This window comes from Convolutriloba macropyga, chromosome 9, assembly GCF_964194025.1.
Source record: "Convolutriloba macropyga chromosome 9, txConMacr16.3, whole genome shotgun sequence".
NCBI classification, from domain to species: domain Eukaryota; kingdom Metazoa; phylum Xenacoelomorpha; order Acoela; family Convolutidae; genus Convolutriloba; species Convolutriloba macropyga.
In genome coordinates, this window is record NC_134476.1 from 10,445,238 (window position 1) to 10,469,099 (window position 23,862).

The 23,862-nt window shown below is 36.3% G+C and overlaps 1 protein-coding gene and 1 long non-coding RNA gene across 3 annotated transcripts; one reads left to right on the forward strand and one right to left on the reverse strand.

Moving 5' to 3' along the window:
- Positions 1-2,300: 2,300 nt before the first annotated feature.
- On the forward strand, positions 2,301-3,994 carry LOC142346121 (neuronal acetylcholine receptor subunit beta-3-like). Its single transcript, XM_075398625.1, has 3 exons — positions 2,301-2,637; positions 3,133-3,333; positions 3,742-3,994. Exons 1-3 carry the CDS (start codon positions 2,301-2,303, stop codon positions 3,879-3,881), a joined length of 678 nt encoding a protein of 225 aa, XP_075254740.1. The 3' UTR covers positions 3,882-3,994.
- A 14,843-nt stretch (positions 3,995-18,837) lies between these two features.
- On the reverse strand, positions 18,838-20,015 carry LOC142346026 (uncharacterized). Of its 2 annotated transcripts, none has more exons than XR_012759378.1 (2): positions 19,712-20,015; positions 18,838-19,336 (listed from the first exon to the last, which is right to left on the reverse strand). It is a non-coding gene; the product is annotated as an uncharacterized LOC142346026 (long non-coding RNA). The 2 variants fall into 2 exon arrangements; XR_012759377.1 differs by having other exon boundaries at positions 19,663-20,015.
- Between the last annotated feature and the right edge of the window lie 3,847 nt (positions 20,016-23,862).

The window sequence follows — 23,862 nt, forward strand, 5'->3', positions numbered from 1 at the left end:
GGTTTTGAAATCGTCACATATAAAAACTCTCGGGAAAGAAATTGCACTTGTGAAATTTAAAAAAAAAATAAAAATTTTTGATTCTGAGTGAAAAGAAACGTATTAAAATTGTGTTTTTCACAAAAAAGACATGCTGTTTTTCCACCCAGTCCACCTCAGTAGTGTATATGAATTACTTTTCGCCTATCTGGATCAATTACGAGTAATTAGAATTGATCTAGACCTGTTAGAAGGCGACATAAGGGTAAGAAAAGAACAAACATTGAACAAAATTTGGTGCCATGACTAAGTCCACAGTCGCTAAAACATTGCACCAAAATGACGCTCCTAATCGCTCGTTTGCAAAATGGCCAGAAAAATAGGGGGCCACTTTGAGCCCGAAGTTTGTGCCTCAGGCTCAAAGTGGCCCCCTAAACCCCACCCACCAAAAAAATATTGAGTCTATATTCGAGTAGTGAGCGGGCTAAACCCATTATCACCATCATATCTTTCGAATACTCTAAAAAGCTCCCAAATAGTTGGAATTTGGACTAAAGTAGTGAAATTGTCACATATAAAGTCTCTCCGGCAAGGTATTGCGCTGGTGAAATTTAAAAAAAAAATCAAAGATTCTTGTTTCTGAGTGAAAAAAAATGTATTAAAATTGTGTTTTTCACAAAAAAGACATGCTGTTTTTCCACCCAGTCCACCTCAGTAGTGTATATGAATTACTTTTCGCCTAACTGGATCAATGATGCGAAATTAAAATTGATCTAGATCTGTTAGAAGGCGACATAAGCGTAAGAAAAGAACGAAGGTTGAACAAATCTTGGTGCCATGACAAAGTCCACAGTCGCCAAAACACTGCACCAAAATGACGACCGTAATTGCTCGTTTGCAGAAGGGCCAAAAAATAGGAGGCCACTTTGAGCCCGAAGCTTGTGCCTCAGGCTCAAAGTGGCCCCCAATTTCCATTCTAGTCAGCGAAGTCATAGGACCTCCGATGGAAATTGGGGACTGGGCTAAAATGGAAAATGGCCCTGATTTGTGAATGGAAATTGATCAAAAAAATTATGGAGACTGGGTACGGAAATTTTTATGGAAATTGGGCAATGGAAATTGGGTGGGGTTTTGCAGGGCCAATTATGGAAATTGGACCATTTTTGGACCAATTTCCATAATGGCTACCTCTACTACTACTACTACTACTACTACTACTACTACTACTACTACTACTACTACTACTACTACTACTACTACTACTACTACTACTACTACTACTACTACTACTACTACTACTACTACTACTACTACTACTACTACTACTACTACTACTACTACTACTACTACTACTACTACTACTACTACTACTACTACTACTACTACTACTACTTACTACTACTACTACTACTACTACTACTACTACTACTACTACTACTACTACTACTACTACTACTACTACTACTAATACACCACAACTAATTCTGACTCGCACATCAAACTTCGCCTCCGCCTCCACCTCCGCCTCCAACTCCACCTCCGCCTCCACCTCCACCTCCGTCTCCACTTCCGACTCCACCTCCGACACCCGCCTCCACCTCCAACTCCCGCCTCCACCTCCGCTTCCACCGCAAAAATGTAAATGCACCAATACATGGTATAGTTGGAGCTAGAATAGCTTTTGAGGGTTTCGCCATATTAATAGTTTTAAGGATGATATCAGCCTTTCGAAATTTTCAAAACTTGCTATGTTCTTTGTATGTACAGTCTGATGATGTGAAACGTTCTGTGCATTGTTCACCAATAATGTAAATTAGACTGCGAAGAAAAGGGACAGACTGAGATGTTTCTTAATCGACTCTGGGCAGACTGGCAGAAGCATATACTCTTGTATCTGTCTGGTTCAGTAATGGTTTTTATTGAAAGTTAATGGTTCAGCAATGAAACTCACTGTGAGCAAGGTCCGGTGTCTAAAAGCCTGTTCATTTTTTTTTATATAAATAAGCATTTATTAAAATTGTCGAGTTTCTTTTTCAACAGAATATTTAATAATTTAGATCCGGTCGGTGTCTTTACTCATTATCAATTTAGACGTCTGCTGTTCAATATGCAAAACCGTAGTGGAATTTCTGGTATGAATTCAATGACTTTCAATAGCTGTAAAAAGGCTGATGATTGTAAGAGTTGCAATTTTTTCGCTAAATGATTGTAAAATGAAAGACGATGCTGCTATTCTAGGGTCTCAATTATTAGTTAGAGCCTATATTTTTGTTTACATCTAATATTTTTTATCTAACATTTATCAACAAAAAAGATTAGCAATGTTACTCCTGCTTTGTAGCGTTATTTGCTTTATTTTCATTGGTTTGAGTCCAATTTATGCTGGAAATGGAAACGAAGAAACTCAAAACTTGGTGAACAAACTTAAATCAAACTTCAATCGTTTCACACCACCCAAAGATCTGCTCAACAATTCTGTTCAAATTTTCGTCGAGTTGTTCAAAATTATGGATGTTGAGGAGAAACAAGGACTGATAACTTTGAAGATAATGCTGATCGTGACGTACGCTTCTAAGAGCGCCGCGTGGGATCCAGACGAGTACGGTGGAATTGAGGTCTTGACAATTCCAGAACATATATTTTGGACGCCTCCAATAAGTAAGCCTAATGATGTTAACTACAAAAATTTTTCAGAATTTTATAAGCAACACTAAAAACATATATATAGTTTATAATGACATGTTAGGTAATATGTAATTTTGTTTTTTTTCCGAAAATTATGAGTCACTTTAGTCTGGGAAGGAGGCTAAATTCATTTCAATTTGATTCAACTACTGGGACATTTTTACACAAGTTTTGGCAGCTTAATCACTTCTTAATTTAGTGACCCTTGCCTGTCTATTCGCCCTGCTTTAAATAATAACATTTTGATTAAAAAAATTTGAACAATGAAGTCTCGACTTGCAGAGGTCTCTGTGGTCTCCGGTGCTCTTGGATCGATAAAATTGAAAATTAGAATAACCTTTTCTGGTTAACAGTACCATCTCTTGTATTTGAATTTTTTTGACTAATTCAGTCTCTCTCAATTTTTTTCAGCAATCGTCCTTAACAAGTACAAAATGTTGTCAACCTGATCTCGGTTAAATCTTTCAGTTCTTCGTGACGCAGTTGACAAAAGCTTCGAGTCCTTCACCGATCAAATGGTGATCAACAACGGATCAGTGTTCAGCCGAATGTCATTCTTCACCACCAAACTGGCCTGCAATATCAACGCAACAAAATTTCCATTCGACACCCAATTTTGCCCAATCACATTCTATCCACCTGGTGGATACTCTGCAGTATTTACGGCAGGTATTAAACTTCAGTTTTTAGAACTATCGGAACAAAAAACTAAAATTATTGATCTGCTCCGTATGTACCACCTCCTGCGACCGCCTGGTATAAGCACACATCAAATTCTTGTGATATATTTTACATACCGCGCTCAGCTCGGCAGAAATTTCTTTGTGCTTTACTTTTTCTTTGTGCTTTACTCTCGCTTTCAGAATTTATCTTGTCCAAATTTTTCTCTCATAATTTGGAAAAAACTTGGGAATTATAGCAACAAAAATGATTAATCTTTCCCAAGACGGAGCGTCCGAAGTGCTAGATGGAAACTGGGATTTCTCAACTGTCATGAGTTCACCAGAATGTCGTGCCCTCAAGCCTAGACATTCGCCCTGTCAACGCATTTTAAAAGCCGGAACTGGTATGTTTCAGATTTCATCTTTCCGGAGTTGAAGCTGAGCTGGTATGTTGAAAATGAACAGTGGGAACTTCTGAGACCTGTGCAAACTTACAAGGAGATATTCCACATCGACGGAGAACCATTTCAGGAAAAGACTTTGGAATTAATTTAGGATAATGACATAATGACCACTGCGTGTAATCTTTTGTAAAGCTCGAAAAAAATATCAGTAATATCCCCCCTCCCCTCCGTAATCCTCTATTCTCGAATCCACGAAAATAATACCTCCCCGACAACCGACCCCCAGTGATAGATGCTGGGCATGTTTCAACACAGCTGGCATTCCGGAACTACGAAAACAGTTACAACTGTACGGTAGTTTTATAATTCTTCTTCAATTTTGTTCGTAATATCATCTTGCAACACAACCATTCGAAGGCGAAGTATTGAAGCGATGGAATTTTTGTTGCGTCGCAAGCATAATACAAGATGAATGTTTCTGTTGATAAGTTCTTGTGAAAAAAATCGCGTTTTGCTTCTATATTGTAGAGCAACTTGAACAAAAATCAAAAAACATTCGAAACCAACTGTTCAATTTACTAGAAAAATGGTAGAATCCAATAAAATATTTCTTGTTGTTGATTTCAATTATTAGAAAAGAACTCGACGCTCAAGGAAAAATTGAGAAAAAAGTTTTATGCATGGAAAAGAAATTATTGATCACTACAGTGTTTATCGGTTTGACGAAAGTTTTGAAGAATACTCTGTCTGAAAAGGGAATAACACGACATTTTGATTCAAAAACTCTGTGGTCTTAAAAAATTCAAGGCAACTCTACTCTTTGGCTCCAAAAAAGGTAAAAATAGATGATTGAGAAGTTATAAAAATGCTACAAATCATTCACAATATTTTTTATCTAAACACATCAACCTAGCGTTATTTTCGATGAAAGAAACGTCAGGGATTCTCAAATTATGTGGTTTTTTTGATGTTCTGCCTATTCTTTCTCGTTGAACGAAAAATCCAATGTCTTCGAAATATCAAATTAAATAGAACACAATTTTTTTTCCTAATACTGAGGAGATGATAATTTTTATTTTACAGTTCAATCTCGAAAATAAATTTGGTTCAAAAAAATTGAATTCCATAAATTGTGTTCCAAACTCAAAATAAAGAAATTTTCTGTGTAACAAGCGCTTTTTTACCAATTCAATTTACAAATTCGTATTATTAAACTGTTTAAAACTTTTGTTTATCGAATTATCAACAAAGTCGGAGTTTTTTTGATTGATTCCAGTTTCATTTGACTATTCAAGAAACAATTATTGGCCACGGGCTCCAAACAGCATTGGTTTTATTGTCTTTGTGTTTTCACCGGAAATTTTCTGATAATTCTCGTCAGGAAACGAAAGTTTGAAACGCCGAAAAACATAAGAAAGATAATTTTTAATCAACAAGTTTCCTGGGTCGTGAAAAATTTTTATAAAAAATGCGCTAAATGCGCTAATTTTTCAAAAATTTCAGCTCAAAAACCTTGCATAACAATGCGTTGAAATGCGGTGAAATTTTGAAAGAAACGCGTTGAAAACCACTAAACTGTCAAAAAAGTAGAGTTGACTTAGACTCGACCCATAATTACATCTGGCGCATCAGTCACTTAATCCACTGCTCCACCGACTCCTGAAAGTTCTCCCATTTAAATTGACTTTATTTAATGAATAGTTGAGTAACAAATGCACTGAAATCATGTAAGAAATGCGCTGAAAATTCAGTGCTTTTTTTGCATAATTTTAGAGTTTTTCAGCACATTTCTTACTCAACGTTAATAGTTAATGTGAGATCAATTTAAAATGTCCAACTGCAGGAATCAGTGCCAAAAAGCGTTGATACCCACTGAAGTTATTTAGAAAACACGCTGAATTTTAAATTTATTTCTTACGAAGTTTCAGCGTATTTCAGCGTATTATTATGTCAGAATTTTGCTCTGAAAATTTTGAAAAATCAGCACAATTCAGCTTATTGCATTGCATTTCAATGCAATCAGCTCATTTCTGACGTAACTTTTCGGATATTCAGTGCATTTTTTACAAAATATTGCGCTAAAACGGCGCTGCCATTAGTTATAATAGTAATATTTAATTGGATATTTTCACAGAAGCAGAATCACAAATCGATTATTCAAGCATTATTGTAACAAAAAAGATACCAAAATTCTTTTTTTGCTGAATTGCTTGTTAAAAATCAATCACGGAGTTCAAAATACGCCTGATAAGCAGAAAAGACTTTAGGTATCTTTTGTTGCAATAATGCAAAATTTTGAACTTGATCAATTTATCTTGTTATAAATCCGGGTTCCTTTTGAGTTTCAGGGGCTAATGGTCAATCTGCGACTAAAACGAAGACACCTCTTCTACACAGTGTTTATAGTTTGTCCAAATCTAATCCTGTACTCCCTCTCTGGGCTAACATTCATGCTACCCACTGATTCTGGAGAGAAAGTATCTTTCTCAGTCACACTTCTTCTGGCACAGATTGTATCTTTTGGAACCCTCACCAGTATATTCCCAGCCAGCTCTCTAAACTTCCCACTTTTGGGTCATTTTGTTCTGGTTGTGACCCTGCATATGAGTTTCCTGTGCTTCTTGGCGGTTATGGGTTTGTATGTTTTCTCATTCGATACTAATTGATATCACAATATAACTCTAAGTAGCATATAGCTGATTTATCAAAATGCGGTAACAGTCTTAAGATTGTAATGTCTCTGCGAGTCCCAACGATTAAATGACTGAAAAAAGAGAAGTGAATATTTAGCTGAACTAAAACTTTCTATTTTATCCTTGCAAAATCGAAAAAGTCTCCAAAATCTACAAAACTTGTTGCTGCGATAATAAGTAACCCGTAATATTTTTAGTAGCTCATATATTCCCATCTTAACACCCGTGAGCTTAACAAGATGCACAATTTTTTCCACATTTGTTTTCATTTGTAGTCTTAATTCTTAAAAATTTGCTTTTAACAAACCTGAAATGAACCTTTTGAACCCTTCATTTCACAAGCTATGAAGTAGGTTCTAATTAAAGTAGAACTATTTGTTCAGTTTTATCACGAAGTCTTTCGTTTATATTAACAATCAGGCTATGGGCCGTCCACAATTTTGCATATTGTGAGTAATGGGCTGACTGCGCTAAAATTATGTAAGAATTGCGCTGAAAAGTTCTGAATGCTCTCATTTTTTTTTCAAAAGTTAAGCTCAAAATTTGAATGCCAAAATTGGGCAAGACCAGCGGCCAGATTTCAGTCTACATTTCCTTAATGATTTCAATGATTTTCAACGATTTTTTACCAATTTTTTCCCGAGTTGATTACCCTTTAATTTGGTCTTAAATTAACAGCTGACTTTTTGCATGGAAGGCGCCCAAAAGAGCTTCATTGCGCTAAAATTTCGAATAGATGCGTTGAATTGTCAGCGCATTTCTTACATCTTTTTCAGCGGTATTTTTATAAATCGTTCTTTCACATATATAATTAAATTGGCAGATTTTCAGGAAATAATGGCACTGTGAAAAAAGTGATGATAGGACTCCGGCGAGCGGGGATAGAGACTCCCGGACTGAGCATAAAGAGTAGATCAGAAATGTAGCAATTTTCCTCCAGAGTAAGAAGAGGTCCGTAACCGTAGGCTTGGCAGAGTTTCTTCCACAGTAGGTCTTCTCTGTGTTTTTTCTTTACAGAGTTTAGTCCAGAGTATAGTCCAAAGTTAACTGCAGAGTACATGTTCATTACCGCTAATGATTTCTAATAACCCACTAAGATTGCTGATTATTTTTACTGAAACCCAATATTAGGATTTCTTCCTGCTAGGAAAAATGCTTTCACTTGCATTTCTCAAAAAACCTACGTTGAAATCTTACAATTAATTGTCTTTCGAGATAGATTAGAACATTAATATTTTCAGATCTCATCAATAATATTTTTTCGTATACTGGAACAACTCAAGGGACTAGGTTATGGTTCTTAAAGCATGAGTTGTCCCAGAAGAGTCTTGCTTTGATTCAACTCTGTAAAGAAATGTCTCACAGGAAGCCTTCTCTGAACGAGTCTTATCGAGAGTTGTCCCAGAGTAGTCTTGCTCTTAGCCAGCGGTGTCAATTGGTGTAGACTCAGCTCTGTCGATAGTTGTCCGGGGGTAGGCTTGCTCTGAGCCAGCTCTGTCATGGATAGTTAAAAATTAGGCTACTCTGGGATCTCCACAGTCAAGGATAGCCGCACACTTCTACTCTGGAGCCATTCTGTCAAGCGTAAAAATTGACCTGATCAGACCCTGATCTAGCTTTTTGAAGTTCTCTGAATTTGCTATGTTCCAGTTCTGATCTGCTCTGGAGGTAAGATACGGGCTCTAACAAACCAATTTTTTTTTTAAAAAAAATCAGCACGCGCTTTTAAGCACTTGTCCTGAAAATTTTCAGCACATTATTATTTGAGATCTTTGCACTGAAGTTTATTTTGACCCGAATTTGAGTTTCTATCAAAAACCTTTTCTTCATTTCAGTTGTGGCAATTTACGTTGAGTGGTCGCATTGCGAAATGCCAAAACCCGTAAGGAAGGCAGTTTCTTCAAAGCTTATCTTTCTTCTATGCTTGAATCCATATCCTGGAAACGTGAACAAATCCAAAAAACCACTTTCATCACAGAAAATCAATGAAACATCTGACCTTGAAATGACCAACAACTTGAACGAAAACCTGTCGATTTTGACTGAAAATGAACAGAAAAAAAACTTTGAAAATGATGAGAAACTAGAGCAACAATGGAGATTTGTATGCTCAGTTGTCGACCGTGTGATTCTATATATACATATTGCGGTGTTTGTGGCGGTTTTGAGGTTCTTTTACGTGCAAATTAAAGAATGAGAACCTAAGATTTGAAGATAAAAAATTATTTCTCAACAGAAAGAAGGAGTATGTGTTCTTCTCCATTGCAAAAAGTCTCATCGCCCTCTGAAGGGGTAACTTTTACCGCACTGCTCATTCTCTATTATTTGCAATTTCGCCTACAATTTTGCATCATTTACTTTCGTTGTAAACTTGATTTTTCAAAAACGCTTAAAAATGTAGGGGTGTAATTCGACCGGTGAAATCAATACAGGAAATACTGACAGCTCACTTACGCTGCAAAATCGCTTATCAATTTGTTTTGAGTACGACATGCATGGTGTATCGTGAATGAAAAATTAATCTATTAGGTGGATAAACTCCGAACAGCGACCGATAAAACAAACATGAATAACTTAACATTTCTTTACAAGTTCTTTCTGAACCATACTGCCTTGATGGTTACAGTAGGTTTTTTCATTCTTCCTCAGACCCTCTTTCAATACTTATCCGTGCGCTTAAAGCAAAACAATTATGTGTGCTGCACATCGATATAAACTTAGATGATTTATTGGAAAATTTTAAATCCCAATTTAGTCAATTGAATAACTATTCCTTAAAAAGATCTTGGAAGATAAAAACAATTGAAAGTTAGGTGATAGTAAAATCAGAAAAATAAAAACCTATAGCAGAATTTTCTGAAAAATCAAAACCTGCCATATTAATGGCATAATAATGCACTAATAACAAAGGTGAGATAGATTTAAAATGAAACTTTTTGGGTTATGAATATTCGCTGGCGGAATTAATTGTTTTTAACTAAGTAAAAGAACTAGTTTCTAAAAATGAGAAAATAACAAAAGGATATTTTACAGTAGAATTTGCAGATTTACAGGAGATATGTCATTATTTGATCAAGATGATGAGTTGAGATTGGGAATGAAAAAAAAGGTAGCAATTTCGTTGTCTATATAGCCAACATCATTGCAAGAACTTCAATTTAACCTTAGCACCATAGATGGGGTCGCGTTGTGGGGGTCGCAATTGCGACCGAATATGGTTCGCTTCTGCAAATTTCATAGAAATCATTCGCATAGGATACCATGAACAGAATGCATTTACAGTTTTCTTAGAATTCCTTCATATTTCCTGTGTTAATTTAGTTATAACGACTTTGAGATCCCAATCAGTTTGACCATAATTTATTAAAGTTTAACTTTTCTTAAGATAATCCTAACTAAGTTTAAGACTGTAGTTTGATAGAACTTCTAACACCCCCACTCAGACTTGAACTGATTGCGTAGAGTATGCTCCAATCAAATCCGTTTTGAATGAATCCACCTTCTAAAAGTAAAGATGTAGGATATTTGTCAGTAGGACCGTAATGAATTGAAACAGTCTCATCTTCCATCTTGTCCAGAATAAAGTGAAATTTTGTTTCAATGTGATTGCTCATATTGTGCATGACTGGGTTTTGGCAAATGTTTACCGAATTCTGCTTGTCCTCTCCAAGTGCTACTGATTGCTTCCGTTGGATGCCGAAATCCTCCAGAAATTGTTTTGGATACAATGATTCTTGAACTGCTGCTGTCAAGTCCTGATATTCCACTTCTGACAAAGAAAGAGCAACGTTTGACAACCCAGCTGAGTCGCGCTAAGCTTCTTGAGCAAGAAGTAAAAACCTGTCCATCATTTTCTGTCGTTCAACTCAAAAGGACAGTCTGTTGCACTTTTCTCCACTAAACCAAAACTAGAGTCCTTTGCGTAAGAAAATTTAAAACTTTTGAACATTGAAGACACATTAGAAGTCATTTTCTGCTTAGCCAGTGTTGTTTGGTAGATGCATTCATGTGTCACGACAGAATGCTGACGTTGAACATGATGACCGGCTTTGACTTTTTTGTCAGATACAGAACTGGTACAGCCAGGTTTTCGTAGATCCTTTAATTCCCTTGTTTGTCTCGAGTCTGAAATTTCAAATTCGTTTCGGCTGGATATTTTGAGTGTATGCATTGATCCATTTGAAATGGCTCAAGCATCGTCTCTATATAGCTTTCTTGGTCGACATTGACTTTTACTTGTTCTCGTCGAATTCTTAGACCCAGAAACTAGTGTAATTCCTCTCTGTCTCACATGTGGAAAGTTGTATCTAGTGCCTTCTTTATATCGGAAATCAGTGCCAAGCTTATTGGTGCCACTATGATGTCGTCAAACAAGACCAAATTGAGAGTGTGACCCTCTGTCTCTGATCCCGCGAAAAATCAATAATCTTCCCTGTTCTGGTGAACTTCTGTCTCAGTAGAAATTTGCCAGCTCCTTATATCAGTTGCTAGCGGCCTCTTTCAGACCAAAAATTGGTTTAATCAGCCGACATACTAACTCTTCTTGATCTGATCATCGTCTTTCAAACTCCTGTGGCACTTTTATATCTAGTTGTGAGTGCAGGAAAATCGTCTTGACATGAAACTAGTGTATCACCTTGCCCTGCTTCGCTGATTGATGAGGCAAAATTGTGAATGTCTCTGGTTTCCAGGTGGGCGCAAAAGTCTCAAAATAGACCAGTCCTTTAACTTGTTTGAAACCTTTTGCCAAATAGCGTGCTATGTTTTTGTCTACTTGATTACTGGGTCCCAATTTCACCCATTTGCACTGTATGATGTCCCTACCTATGGGTTGTCTAGTTTGCAGGTCTTGATGTCTTGAGATCATTGATCTCTGCCTTCATTGCCCAGTGCCACTGGTTCCAATCGTCACTTCGCTTGTCTTCGTAATTTGCTTTGGGTTCCACTTAGTCAACCTCAGTGACAACAAGTTGGTTCCTGCCTTCTCCACGAAACTGCTGAACACTCCTTGCTCGCATATCTTGTCTGGGCTATGACCTGTCGGCTTGCTTCGGTGCCACTTCAGTGAAGCCAACTGACCGTGAGAAGTCTTCTGTGTGACTCTGTCTTCCAGTGACACTTAGCCTTTGAGACTCCCTCTTGTTCCAGTGAATCCTCCATCTGGCGCTGCTTCATCAACATCCGAGGCGTCTCGCCTCAATGTCGCTTCTTGGCTGTTCAAGTTATCTGCATCATGCATCTCTTCATTGTAGTAGCAATGCCTTGTTTCTCTTTGCTGTTATTGTCTTGATGACCATCATCTGGGTGCCAGATCCCCCGTTGCTGTGATCCCTCATCTAGTAAGTCGGGCGTCTCTGTGTTATCAGGAATTTAGACTATTTCTAACTTCTGGATGATCACATCTCGAACTGCCGGCAGCTTACGTGTGTTGAATACGTACATCAGAAATCCGTTGTCACCTTCAGTAAAACCCCACATACTAATATAGTATTGCCTTTGGTTCAATTGTGCAGAAATACCTTTCCCTGTTCTTCTTGACAAATTTTCTAGAAGCTTTGTTTTCATATCTGGCATCAGCTCTGCCGCTAATTTTTCTGATCGTGGTCGCACAAGCAAGTCTTTGAACCTTACTGCGTGACGAATTGCTGCTCCATACACCATCTTGGTAATTCCCGAATCAAGGAGCAATCATCCTGCCCACTCCAGCAGTGTCTTATTGCACCTCTCAGCTAACGCATTCTGTTTTGGCGTCTCTTGTCTGGTCTTCTCCTGTAGAGTGCCTGCATCTAAACGGTACATCTCAAACTGCTCTGAGAGAAACTCTTTGGATTTTTCGCGCCTCAACTTCTTTGGTGTCCCCACACTGAAAACACTGACTCACTTTTTTCCTTAGGCAAGTCCACAAACACAATTTTTGTCTGCTGGACTGCAAAAACAACGCATAATCGGTACCCTGACAGTGAGTTTACTCTTACTCTGGAAGATCCCATCCTGTCTGCGAACACCCTATCCACCTTTTCGTCCGCCACTCTTGATACTGAATTCTTTATGATCACGTCCAATGCACATATATTGCCTACATCATCTCGATTCTGCATCGTCTCTGGTGCATTCTTATTATCATGATCTGAATCACCCAATCGTCTCGTCTCCACTTTTTTGCCTTTTCAAATTCGACTCTTTCGGAAATCATCTTGAAAACTAGAAGTATTTTTTTTTCAAAAGTGAACCGATGTCCTTCTCCAATCATCTTGAGATTGATAGGAAGTTTGAGGAACAGCACAAAAAAAAACATTTTTCAGTTCACATTGAAAATCCCCTTTTTTATTGGGTATGTGGATTTTCAAAGGGCCTCTGACCACCACTCTGGAAGCTTCTCCTTAAGGACTTTTGACCAGTGGCTGAATGGGCACGAAGAACAGGAATGTATTGAGTTTTGTCCTTATATGATCTGCGTATCCACTCTCCACTAGCATGCTGTCTTCCACTGGGTAGGAGCTGCCCAGTAGGTTTGGTGTAGCCCATTGTGTTTGGTGTAGTTCTCGTCTGGTGTTGTCAATGCTTGACCCATTGCCACTGACTCATGTCTGCCTTCGTCTCTTTGTCTCATGTATTCCCTGTCTACATGGCCCTTCTCACAACATTTACTGCACTGTGCTGTTGGCTTCCTTCTGCAGTCCTTGGCAAAGTGTTCAGGGATCCCGCACACAGAGCAGTTTTTTATCTTAGTTTCTTGCTTGAAGTCAAGCTTCAATGCCAATGCCACTGAACCACTTTGTCTCTTTTGTCTCTGTACTGAGCTCTTAAGGAAATTCTACCGCCTCCTCCTCAACTCTGTGATGTTCGTTATCGTGTGAAAGCTTTCCTTTAAAACAAAACTTTCGTACCTAATTGGTAGACAATTGTGGAACAAAGGGTTGAAGAGAATCACCGAGATTGCTTTCTCTGCTTCTTGTAGTCTTGTGAGCTCCTATCCTCTGGAGTGGAATTTGTTCGCGTCTTTAGAACCCTCGAGCTAAATTTTAGCAAGCTGTGCCGCGTAAGTCACCACTGCCGCCCTCTCTACATTCTGAAAACTCTCTTGCAAAAGATTTTAAGCCGTTGATCCACATACGATGCAGTCAGCTGCCACACAGTTATGTCTCATTAGCACAGAGTTTGTTGCATCTGGAGTCAATTCCAGTTGCACTACACATGATTTCGTTTCTCCCTGCTTTCTCCAACCTTCTTCTCATATGCATCCTTCACAACCTTGTGGTTTTTTTGTTATCCTTGCTCTTCCTGTTGCCTAATGGTGCAGGCTCATTGAGTTGCTTTTCTGTCCCCAAATAGTTATTTCTAGAGTACCTTTGTCTTCATCATCGCCGCAAATTTCGTGCTCCAAGTCGGGAAGTCATGTGCCTTTCTTGTATAGGTCGGCAACTTCTCTGGCTGGTGATTATAATCATAGTTTCAGCAGTCAAAAAAGTTGTGAAGAAGAAAGATACTAAGCAGAAAAAGATTAAGACTTTCATCAACAAATTGATTTCTTTTTAGAAATTTCTTTTATGAATTAGAAAATTGTGGTGCCCATAACCTGTTAAGTTATGGATTTTCGCAAGCGGATTTAAAAGCGTTTTTAATTGATTAGAAGAATAATTTTTTCAAAAATGAGAGAATAACACAGATGATAATTTACAGAAGAATTTAGAGATTTACAGGAGAGATCTGATTATTAGATCAATATGATTATTTGATCTTTGGAATGATAGTGCTCAAAACTTCGCTGTATATATACCAATATTAGTGCAAAAAGTTAAACTAATCTTAGCAATAGAGATAGGGTCGCATAGTGGGGGTCGAAACAGTTACCAAATATGGCTTGCTCTCTGCAAAATTCGTAGAAATCAGTCGCAGAGGATACCATAAATTGTATGCATTTACACATTTCCAAAAATTCGTTCAAATTTTGGTTGGTATCATATTGATTCAATACATCCTGGGAAAATTTTACAAAAAAAATCTCACTCTATTAACAGCTATCTAGATTCATCAGTTTGAACGGAATATTGATTCTGAGTACCATCGAGTTATATATTCGCCAATTATTTATAAAAATTTTGTTACTTGAATTAATTTGCCCTTGTCTAATTAATCAGGTAATTTAGTTTTCTTTCTTATAATTCTAACTAAGTTCACGACTATAGTTTGATCAAAATTCTAAGAGAACTCCTCGTCTTTTGTATCCAAGAAAAACAGGTTTTATGCATCAAGTACTCAATAGTTTGATCAACCAAATTATTTGTTAAAGTTATATCAAATTACGGTACAGTTTTGCAGCTCGTTTTTAAAACTCAATACGTATCTTAGTTCCAGTTGATTATTAACCTGATCAAAAGGACACAATATCATATAGTGAATATTTTTTTGATTTTAAAAAATTTTCCACAGTTTTTTTTCTAATTTTTGTGTGCTTTGATTTTTCGAAAAATGAAACCCTTAAAAATTTCTTTCCTCATTAAATTTTTTCTCTCGTGCTAAATATTTTGCGCTCAACCAAATAATGGTGACTCGCCTGATTTAACTCGTATTTTTGTGATTTTGGATTTTAGAAGATTTTTAAAACTCTTCTCAATAAGCAGTTTGAAAAGTTTTAGAAACAGTGCTCAATTAGGTTCTCAAGAGTTAAGTTTTGACATACACATTTTCTCTTGTTGTGAAACTTGCAACCTAGTTTTCTTAAACGACAATTGTGCATGCTTCACTCTGAGAATTCCAAATTTAATATCAATTATTGTCAGAATACGGGAAAAGGATTGAAATTTAATGACGTTTCAGCAAACAATAATAAAAACATAAACCGTTGAATCCGCTGATTGCTTCAAAAACCGCGTTTACAAAAGCAAAATTTTTGGTACCTCTTTACCAACTTAATTTAACTTTTTCAGAGTACCACGACCGGTTATAATTTCAAACACATCAGATAGAAAATTAATATAAGGTCAGACATATTTTAACGGGACCGATTCAAGGTAAAATAATTAGCATTGTATCAGCCGCAAAAGTAAAAAAAAAATCATTTGTCCACTCCAACTAACACGCAGTATTTGCAAACATTCGCTTTCTTCATAGTTTATTTGACTTTGTTTGCATCAGCTTAAAGTTGATAATAAAAATGAAAGTTCAACTCATGCAAATTACTCCACATTCCCAAACCTTTTTCCAATTATGATTTGTAAAGGAGTTTAAAAATTTTTTGCACTCACTATGGTTTGCAAAACACAATTACTCTTACTTTTTGTGTTTTCATTACAGTTTCCGCAATATCATACAGGAGATGAAATGGCATTTATAAGGGTTGGTGACCATGATAGGTAACGGAAACAAGTCAAAAATTCCAATCACTCAAACTAGTTTGCTTTAAATCATAGCTAGAATTTATCATTGCTCTTCTAATTTTGACTTACTCTGCTTCGGAATTTTTTTGTTGTTCCATTTTTGTTCCAATGCACTCTAAAAATTTATCGTGTGAATTCAACAAAAAATCGTGTATTTTTACCCGATTTCTCGCATGAAAAGAATCACACGATAAAAGGTCGATTTACACGAGAAATCATGTAAAATTACACGATTCTCTTGGGGTTAATCTCAGGATTTCTCGTGTGATTCACACGATAAATCAGGTAAAATTCAAACAATTTCTCGTGTGTTCTCAACCAAATTTTCGTGTGAAAACGACACGATTGTTCGTGTTAAAACACTTGAAACATTGGTTTGAAACACACGAAAAATTGCATGAAAAGTACATGACTAATCGTGTAAATCACACGAAAAATCCTGAGGTTAAGCCCGAGAGAATCGTGTAAACTTACAGGATTTCTCGTGTAAATCCACCTTTTATCGTGTGACTCTTTTTACGCGAGAAATCGAGTAAAAATACACGATTTTTTGGCCAACTTCACATGATTTCTCATGTAATATTTTTTTCGGTTCAGCAACCGAAAATTGGTTTATAAATCACTAGAAATGAGAGACAGTGGTTCAGTTTAAATGCAAATTAGGGCTTCAGTTGTAGAACTGGAAGTAGAAACAAGTATTGGCACGAAACGCCTCGGGTTGGTCAAAATTATGGCCCAACTGCAAAAACAATTTCTCTGAAAATTACAACTAGAATGCCTCAACTGGTCATTATTATGGCCCAGTTTTCATGCCAAAACCCAGAAAGAAGAGACGTCAAAGCAATGAACATTGAAACTTATCTGTAATTTTAGAAAAATCTGTACAGTACAAGGTTGAATTGAAGAAATGACTTCGCGCAAATATTACGTTACTGAAGTCTCAAATGCAACCTCCTAGGAAAATTGAACACATTAACACACATAAATTGAACGTTGAACACATTATCTATTGAATTTTTAAAATCTTTTTATTGGGCTCTTTTTGTTGGGTGTTTAGTCCATTGAAATCACCATTGATTTCACGTATAGTACATTGAAATAACCAGATTCTCTTTTTAAATGACAAAACAAAGAAAAAAATGCACCTTATAACCAACTTTTTCAATTTAAAGTATTATCTTTGGCTTTAATCACTGAAAAGAGCCCAATTGAGCATGAAATTATCATGGATAGATCAGCCGTCTGTTCTAAAGGAAATAAGGACGAGGAAAAAATCTGAAATTTTTATAAAAATTGCTTCATTTCCTCATACATTCATTCACACGAAAAATCGTGTAATTTTTCATCACACGAGGAAAATTTTCTCGTGTGAAATCACACGAAACGCATTTTTCACACGAAAAATCGTGTGATTTTTCATCACACGAGAAAAAATCGTGTGATTTCACACAAGAGATTTTTAGAGTGTAAAAATATGAAATTAAAGAATTTGCAGAATTCTCCAACTTGTTACAGATTTTGAAAGCTGGAACTCAATCTGAAACTTGTTGCAGTTATGGTCTGTCCGATCAAGTAGCAACGCTATCGAACGGAGCAGATACCTGTTTTTTGCTCCTACGTGTCTTGTCTTTTTAGAACGTTCCTTGGCACCATTGAAAATATTGTGATACCCAATTGAGTTGTTTATCGGGGTTGAAGAGCAATTGGGCAATTTCAAATTCAATCGATTTGTTTGGCAATCCAGGTTTTTTTCTACGCGCTGCTATTACCCCATATAATTCCTAGACATAAAAATAAATGTGTTTTGATTAATGGTTATGCTATCATTATTTTAAAAAATGACTCCCACACTGGTTCGCATAAAACCGTCTCACAGTAAATTCTTCGGACAATTAAATGTTGCTCTATCTCTCAACTCTAACATGAAACCTACCTGTGTTTATTTAATTAGACGCAACCAATTGGTTATGAAAAATTATTTGAAGATTATTGATCTATTGCGAGCCAATTTCTTTGTAAAGAGTAGATTTTTTGATGCAGTCTTATCGTATTCCTCTCACTTTGAGAGAAAAAAATCGTTAGTCTGATCGAATATTGATAAAAAGTGTGTTCGTGTCGTTGCAAAATTGAGCCAATAATCTTTTCTAAGTATCAACCAATGCAACCCATATTTATTTTGTTTTCAAAATAACGTAGCACAATCTATGCATTTGCTGTGCGAGTGTCAGAATTTTAAGAACTGAAAATTTGACTTACCATTTCATCCATATTTCAATTCAATAGACGTGAAAGATCCCCATACAATAGGCTGTGTCGGTAAATACGTTTTCAATCCATTTTTGCAAAAAATTTATGTCCTCGAATTTGGGTTAATATATTTTGTTTGGATTATGAAACAGCTTTCCTGTATTGAAGACTATGGTGTCTTTGTGTTTGACAAATACCATTCACAATGAGCTAATTACTGTGATTACATTCGACCCAAGATATTTGTCGAGAAAGTCTCTTTCGAGGCCGTTTTCTACTTATTTAATAACTTAAAATGCCATCAAGCAACGGGGCTGTTTCTTTTAACATTTTGACGTTATCTATGAAATTTTTCACGTGTTTGACAGCAAAGCTGGCAGCATCATCAAATTTAATTCGAGCTTGTCATTCGATCTGATTGCAGGTTACGAGAAACGTTACAACTCATTAGCACCATTTGCTTTTTTTCTATATCTTCTACTGACAGTTAATATTTATATTAAGAATTATAATATTAACTGCTGGCAGTTAATTTTAATATTTCTGCTGACAGTTAATGATAATAGTTTGTACGGGGTTGTTTGACATTTTGACATTTTCTATAAAAGTTTTGAAATTTTCTCGTTTTTGACAGCAAAGATGGTTGCATATTATTTCGACCGTGCGGTTCCATTTAAGTGATTTAAAATTTGTAATAACGCTACAGCATTAGCATTATTTGCTTCTTGAAAGATCTTCTGCTGATAACAATTTCACAATTTCACAGAGGAACTAAAAACAAAGAAACAAAACGTAAAGCAAATTGTCATTTGTCTTCTTTAATAATTAATGCAGCATCAGGAATCATTTTTGGCATATTTTGTTCATAAATTTGGCATATTTTCCCGTTGTATTATACCATGCTCATAAGATTGACAGGCAGGCAGCAAGAAGTTGAAGATCGAGTTCAGCGTTGTTTGCTGCAAGCGGCGTGAATAATGTTTCCTTAATCACACCCCCACACCATTTGACCATAACCGACAATCTTTCTCCCTCTAACATGGTTATTGGATCGATTGAAAGGCCAAAGTTGTCGTCTGTCAAAATGACTGGTCAAATGAGACTGAGGAAAGAATTGACACTGAGCAATCGTCCTGGAGGCAGTGAGATGGTGCGTCTTGACCCGCAATGGTGCTATGTTCAAAAGGGGCAAAAACGTAGCCCATTATTTCTTCAACTCGATGATGCCTGTCCAAAGTGCGCCAGAAAGTCCGCACATCGTAATTGAACGGTGTCCCGCTTTTTCACCCCTATTTATTTAACCCCTCTATCATTTAACCCCTCTATCATTTAACCCCTCTATCATTTAACCCCTCTATCATTTAACCCCTCTATCATGTCACCCCAATTTTAATCTTTTGTAAAATAAGGACTATTTAATTAGCAATATAGTCATTTGGCCATGCCTTAGCGTCCCGTGGGACTTGATATGAAACTATCACAACCGAACGTGGGATTAAATTATCTACTTAATTATGACAAAATATGCCTTTAATGTCGACTCCTAATTGGAGGTATGAAACGATAGAGGGGTGAAATGATATAGGGGTTAAATGATAGAGGGGTTAAAAGATACGGGGTTAAAATATGCGGGGTTAAATGAATCGGGGTGAAAAGAAAGAAACCAATTGAACAGAGGTTCTCGATTCCGTGTCGCTGCAATTGCTCCATCCTCGACAGTATGCATTGGCATCTTTGGTTTTATAAAGATCTAACGCTGGAAAAACGGATCGCTCCCGAGAACTGCAATCACAATCAGTTAAAAATGATTGCATCTTGTAGGGGTTTATTGAACGTCTATTCGGCATCGGCAACAAGATGACTATTTACGATTGGAACGCAACTGAAAAGATGATATTTGTGGCCAAAACGCCTCTCTGTATCCTCAACGGTCAAATGGTTGCAACCAGTTCATCAAAGTACCGTACTATGCTGCCGACCTCGAAAAGTCTCAGCTGGTTTATGCAGAAACGTGACTTTCACTATAATATAATATGTCCCATAAAGTTGAAATAAGCGATCGTTTCAATAATTCCTTTTAAAGAGTTCCCAGATGAAAGTTCAAATTTATAGCAAGTCCCATAAAGTTATAGCGCGTCCCATAAAGTTGAAATAAGCGAACGTTTCAAAAGCCACAGGTTAGAGTTCAAAGGTCAAAGTTCAAAATTAAAAACATGTAGAAAAAAAGTGATGAATGAAGGCTGGATGGAAAAAACGTTGACATTCAAATGACCACATTGATGCTCAATTGCACGTTTTTGGCGTTTTTCGAACGTTTGCTTATTTCAACTTTATGGGACAGACTATACAACGAAAGCGAACGTTCGAAAAACTCGGGGCATGCAAATGGGCAATGTGTTGCTAGATATCTGCATGTTTTAAGTTTGAACTTTGACCTTTGAAACATTCGATACCGTTGCAGCTTTATGAGCTGACTATTCATTAAATTGACCATATTTATAGTCTGTCCCATAAAGTTGAAATAAGCGAACGTTCGGAAAAGCGCCAAAAACGTGCAAATGAGCATCAACGTGGTCATTTGAATGTCAACGTTTTCTCCATTAACTTTTTATTCATCATTTTTTTTCATGTTTTAATTTTGAACTTTGACCTTTGAACTCTAACATGTGGCTTTTGAAACGTTTGTTTATTTCAATTTTATGGGACACGCTATCGTGTCCCATAAAGTTGAAGTAAGCGAACGTTTCAAAAGCCACTGGACAGATTTCAAAAGTCAAAGTTCAGATTTGAAACATGTAGAAAAAATTGATGAATGGAAGCTTAATGGAAAAAAAGTAGACGTTCAAATGACCAATTTGATGCCCAATTGCCTGTTTTTGGCTTTTTCGAACGTTCGCTTATTTCAAAATATATAGTCAGTCCAATAAAATTGCAACGCTATCGAACGTTTGGGAGGTCAAAGTTTATAGTCCCATAAAGTTTAAATAGGCGAACGTTCGAAAAACGCCAAAATAGTGCAATTGAGTTTCATTGTGATCATTTGAATGTCAACGTTTTCTCCATTAAGTTTTCATTCATCAATTTTTTCTATATGTTTTAAAATTGAACTTTGATCTTTAAACTCTATCCTGTGGCTTTTGAAACGTTCGCTTATTTCAACTTTATGGGACACGATATACATTTAAAACACGCAGAGATCAGCATTTCGTTGTTTATTTGCATGCCGAGAAATTATTGAATGTTCGCTTGCGCTACAACTTTGAGACTGTCTATAGCTTATCCCAAAAAGTTTAAATATAGCATGTCCCATAGAGTTGAAATACGCAAACATTTCAAAAGCCATTGGACAGATGTCAAAGGTCAAAGTTGAATTGTAAAACAATGTAGAAAAAATTAATGAACAAAAGTTTAATGGAAAGAACGTTGACTTTCAAATGACCACATTGATTATCAACTGCGAGTTTTGTCGAACGTTCGCTAACGTTGCAACTTTACGAGACTGATAGCATGTCCCATAAAATTTAAATATAGGGTGTTCCATTGAGTTGAAATAAGCAATTTTTTCATGAGCTACTGGACAGATTTTAAAGGTCAAAATTCAAATTTAAAACATAGAAAAAATTTGGTGAATAGAAGCTTAATGTAAGAAAACGTTGACAATCAGATAACCAATTTGATGCTCAATTGCCTGTTTTTGACCTTTTCAAACGTTCGCTTATTTCAATCTGTAAAGTCAGTCCCATAAAGTTGCAACGCTATCGAACGTTTCGGAAGTCATAGTTTAACATTTCAACTCGATGGGGACACACTATAAACGAACGTATCAAAAACCACTGGGGAGATTTCAAACGTCAAAGTTTAGATTTCAAACATGTAAATAAAAGATATAGCGTGTCCCATAAAGATTAAATAAGCGAACGTTTCAAAAGCCACTGGACAGATTTCAAAAGTCAAAGTTCAGATTTGAAACATGTAGAAAAAATTGATGAATAGAAGCTTAATGGAAAAAACGTAGACGTTCAAATGACCAATTTGATGCCCAATTGCCTGTTTTTGGCTTTTTCGAACGTTCGCTTATTTCAAAATATATAGTCAGTCCAATAAAATTGCAACGCAATCGAACGTTTGGGAGGTCAAAGTTTATAGTCCTATAAAGTTGAAATAAGCGAACGTTCGAAAAACGCCAAAAAGTGCAATTGAGCTTCATTTTGCTCATTTGAATGTCAACGTTTTCTCCATTAAGTTTTCATTCATCAACTTTTTCTATATGTTTTAAAATTGAACTTTGATCTTTAAACTCTATCCTGTGGCTTTTGAAACGTTCGCTTATTTCAACTTTATGGGACACGATATACATTTAAAACACGCAGAGATCAGCATTTCGTTGTTTATTTGCATGCCGAGAAATTATTGAATGTTCGCTTGCGCTACAACTTTGAGACTGTCTATAGCTTATCCCAAAAAGTTTAAATATAGCATGTCCCATAGAGTTGAAATACGCAAACATTTCAAAAGCCATTGGACAGATGTCAAAGGTCAAAGTTGAATTGTAAAACAATGTAGAAAAAATTAATGAACAAAAGTTTAATGGAAAGAACGTTGACTTTCAAATGACCACATTGATTATCAACTGCGAGTTTTGTCGAACGTTCGCTAACGTTGCAACTTTACGAGACTGATAGCATGTCCCATAAAATTTAAATATAGGGTGTTCCATTGAGTTGAAATAAGCAATTTTTTCATGAGCTACTGGACAGATTTTAAAGGTCAAAATTCAAATTTAAAACATAGAAAAAATTTGGTGAATAGAAGCTTAATGTAAGAAAACGTTGACAATCAGATAACCAATTTAATGCTCAATTGCCTGTTTTTGACCTTTTCAAACGTTCGCTTATTTCAACCTGAAAAGTCAGTCCCATAAAGTTGCAACGCTATCGAACGTTTCGGAAGTCATAGTTTAACATTTCAACTCGATGGGGACAGACTATAAACGAACGTATCAAAAACCACTGGGGAGATTTCAAAGGTCAAAGTTTAAATTTCAAACATGTAAATAAAAGATATAGCGTGTCCCATAAAGTTTAAATAAGCGAACATTTCAAAAAACAACAGGTTAGAACTCAAAAGTCGAAGTTCAAACTTAAAAAATATGTAGAAAAAATGTTGTTTGATATTCAAATGAGCACATTGATGCTAAATTGCAAATTTTTGGCACTTTTCGAACGATCGATGGTTTCCAATTTATGGGACAGACTTCGTAAAATAAAGATTGATGAAAAGGCGTTGACATTGGAATGACCAAGTTGATGCTGAGTTGCATGTCTGAGGATTTGAACGTTCGATTGTTTCAACTTTATGGGATTTATTAAAGGTAGTCCCATAGAGTCGCAACGTTTTCAAATACAAAACATGCAGCGATCATTAAATCGTTTTTGACCACATGTCTGAAGATTTTCAACGCTAAAAATCAGTGGGACTAACTGATGCCAGATTGACAAAGAATTTTCGGCGGATCATGCTCCAGAACAACATAAATTTCAAAAACCGGGTTTTTCTTGAATGTACAGTTAACAAGTAGACTAGAAGATATGTACAACAGCAATCATATTATCCCGAAAAGTCGTGCACTCAAGTGCCTAGTTGAAAACCTCCAGAAAAACAGATGCTTAAATTCACATATGGTCTTATATTTTTCCGTTTGTATATCCACAGTTTTTAGAATATTTGCCAGCGTTGCATCTTTTAGACTATGTTGTATATTGCAGAAAGTCTAACGAAGATTTCAAATGTTATAGCTCAGTATCAAAACATTAAA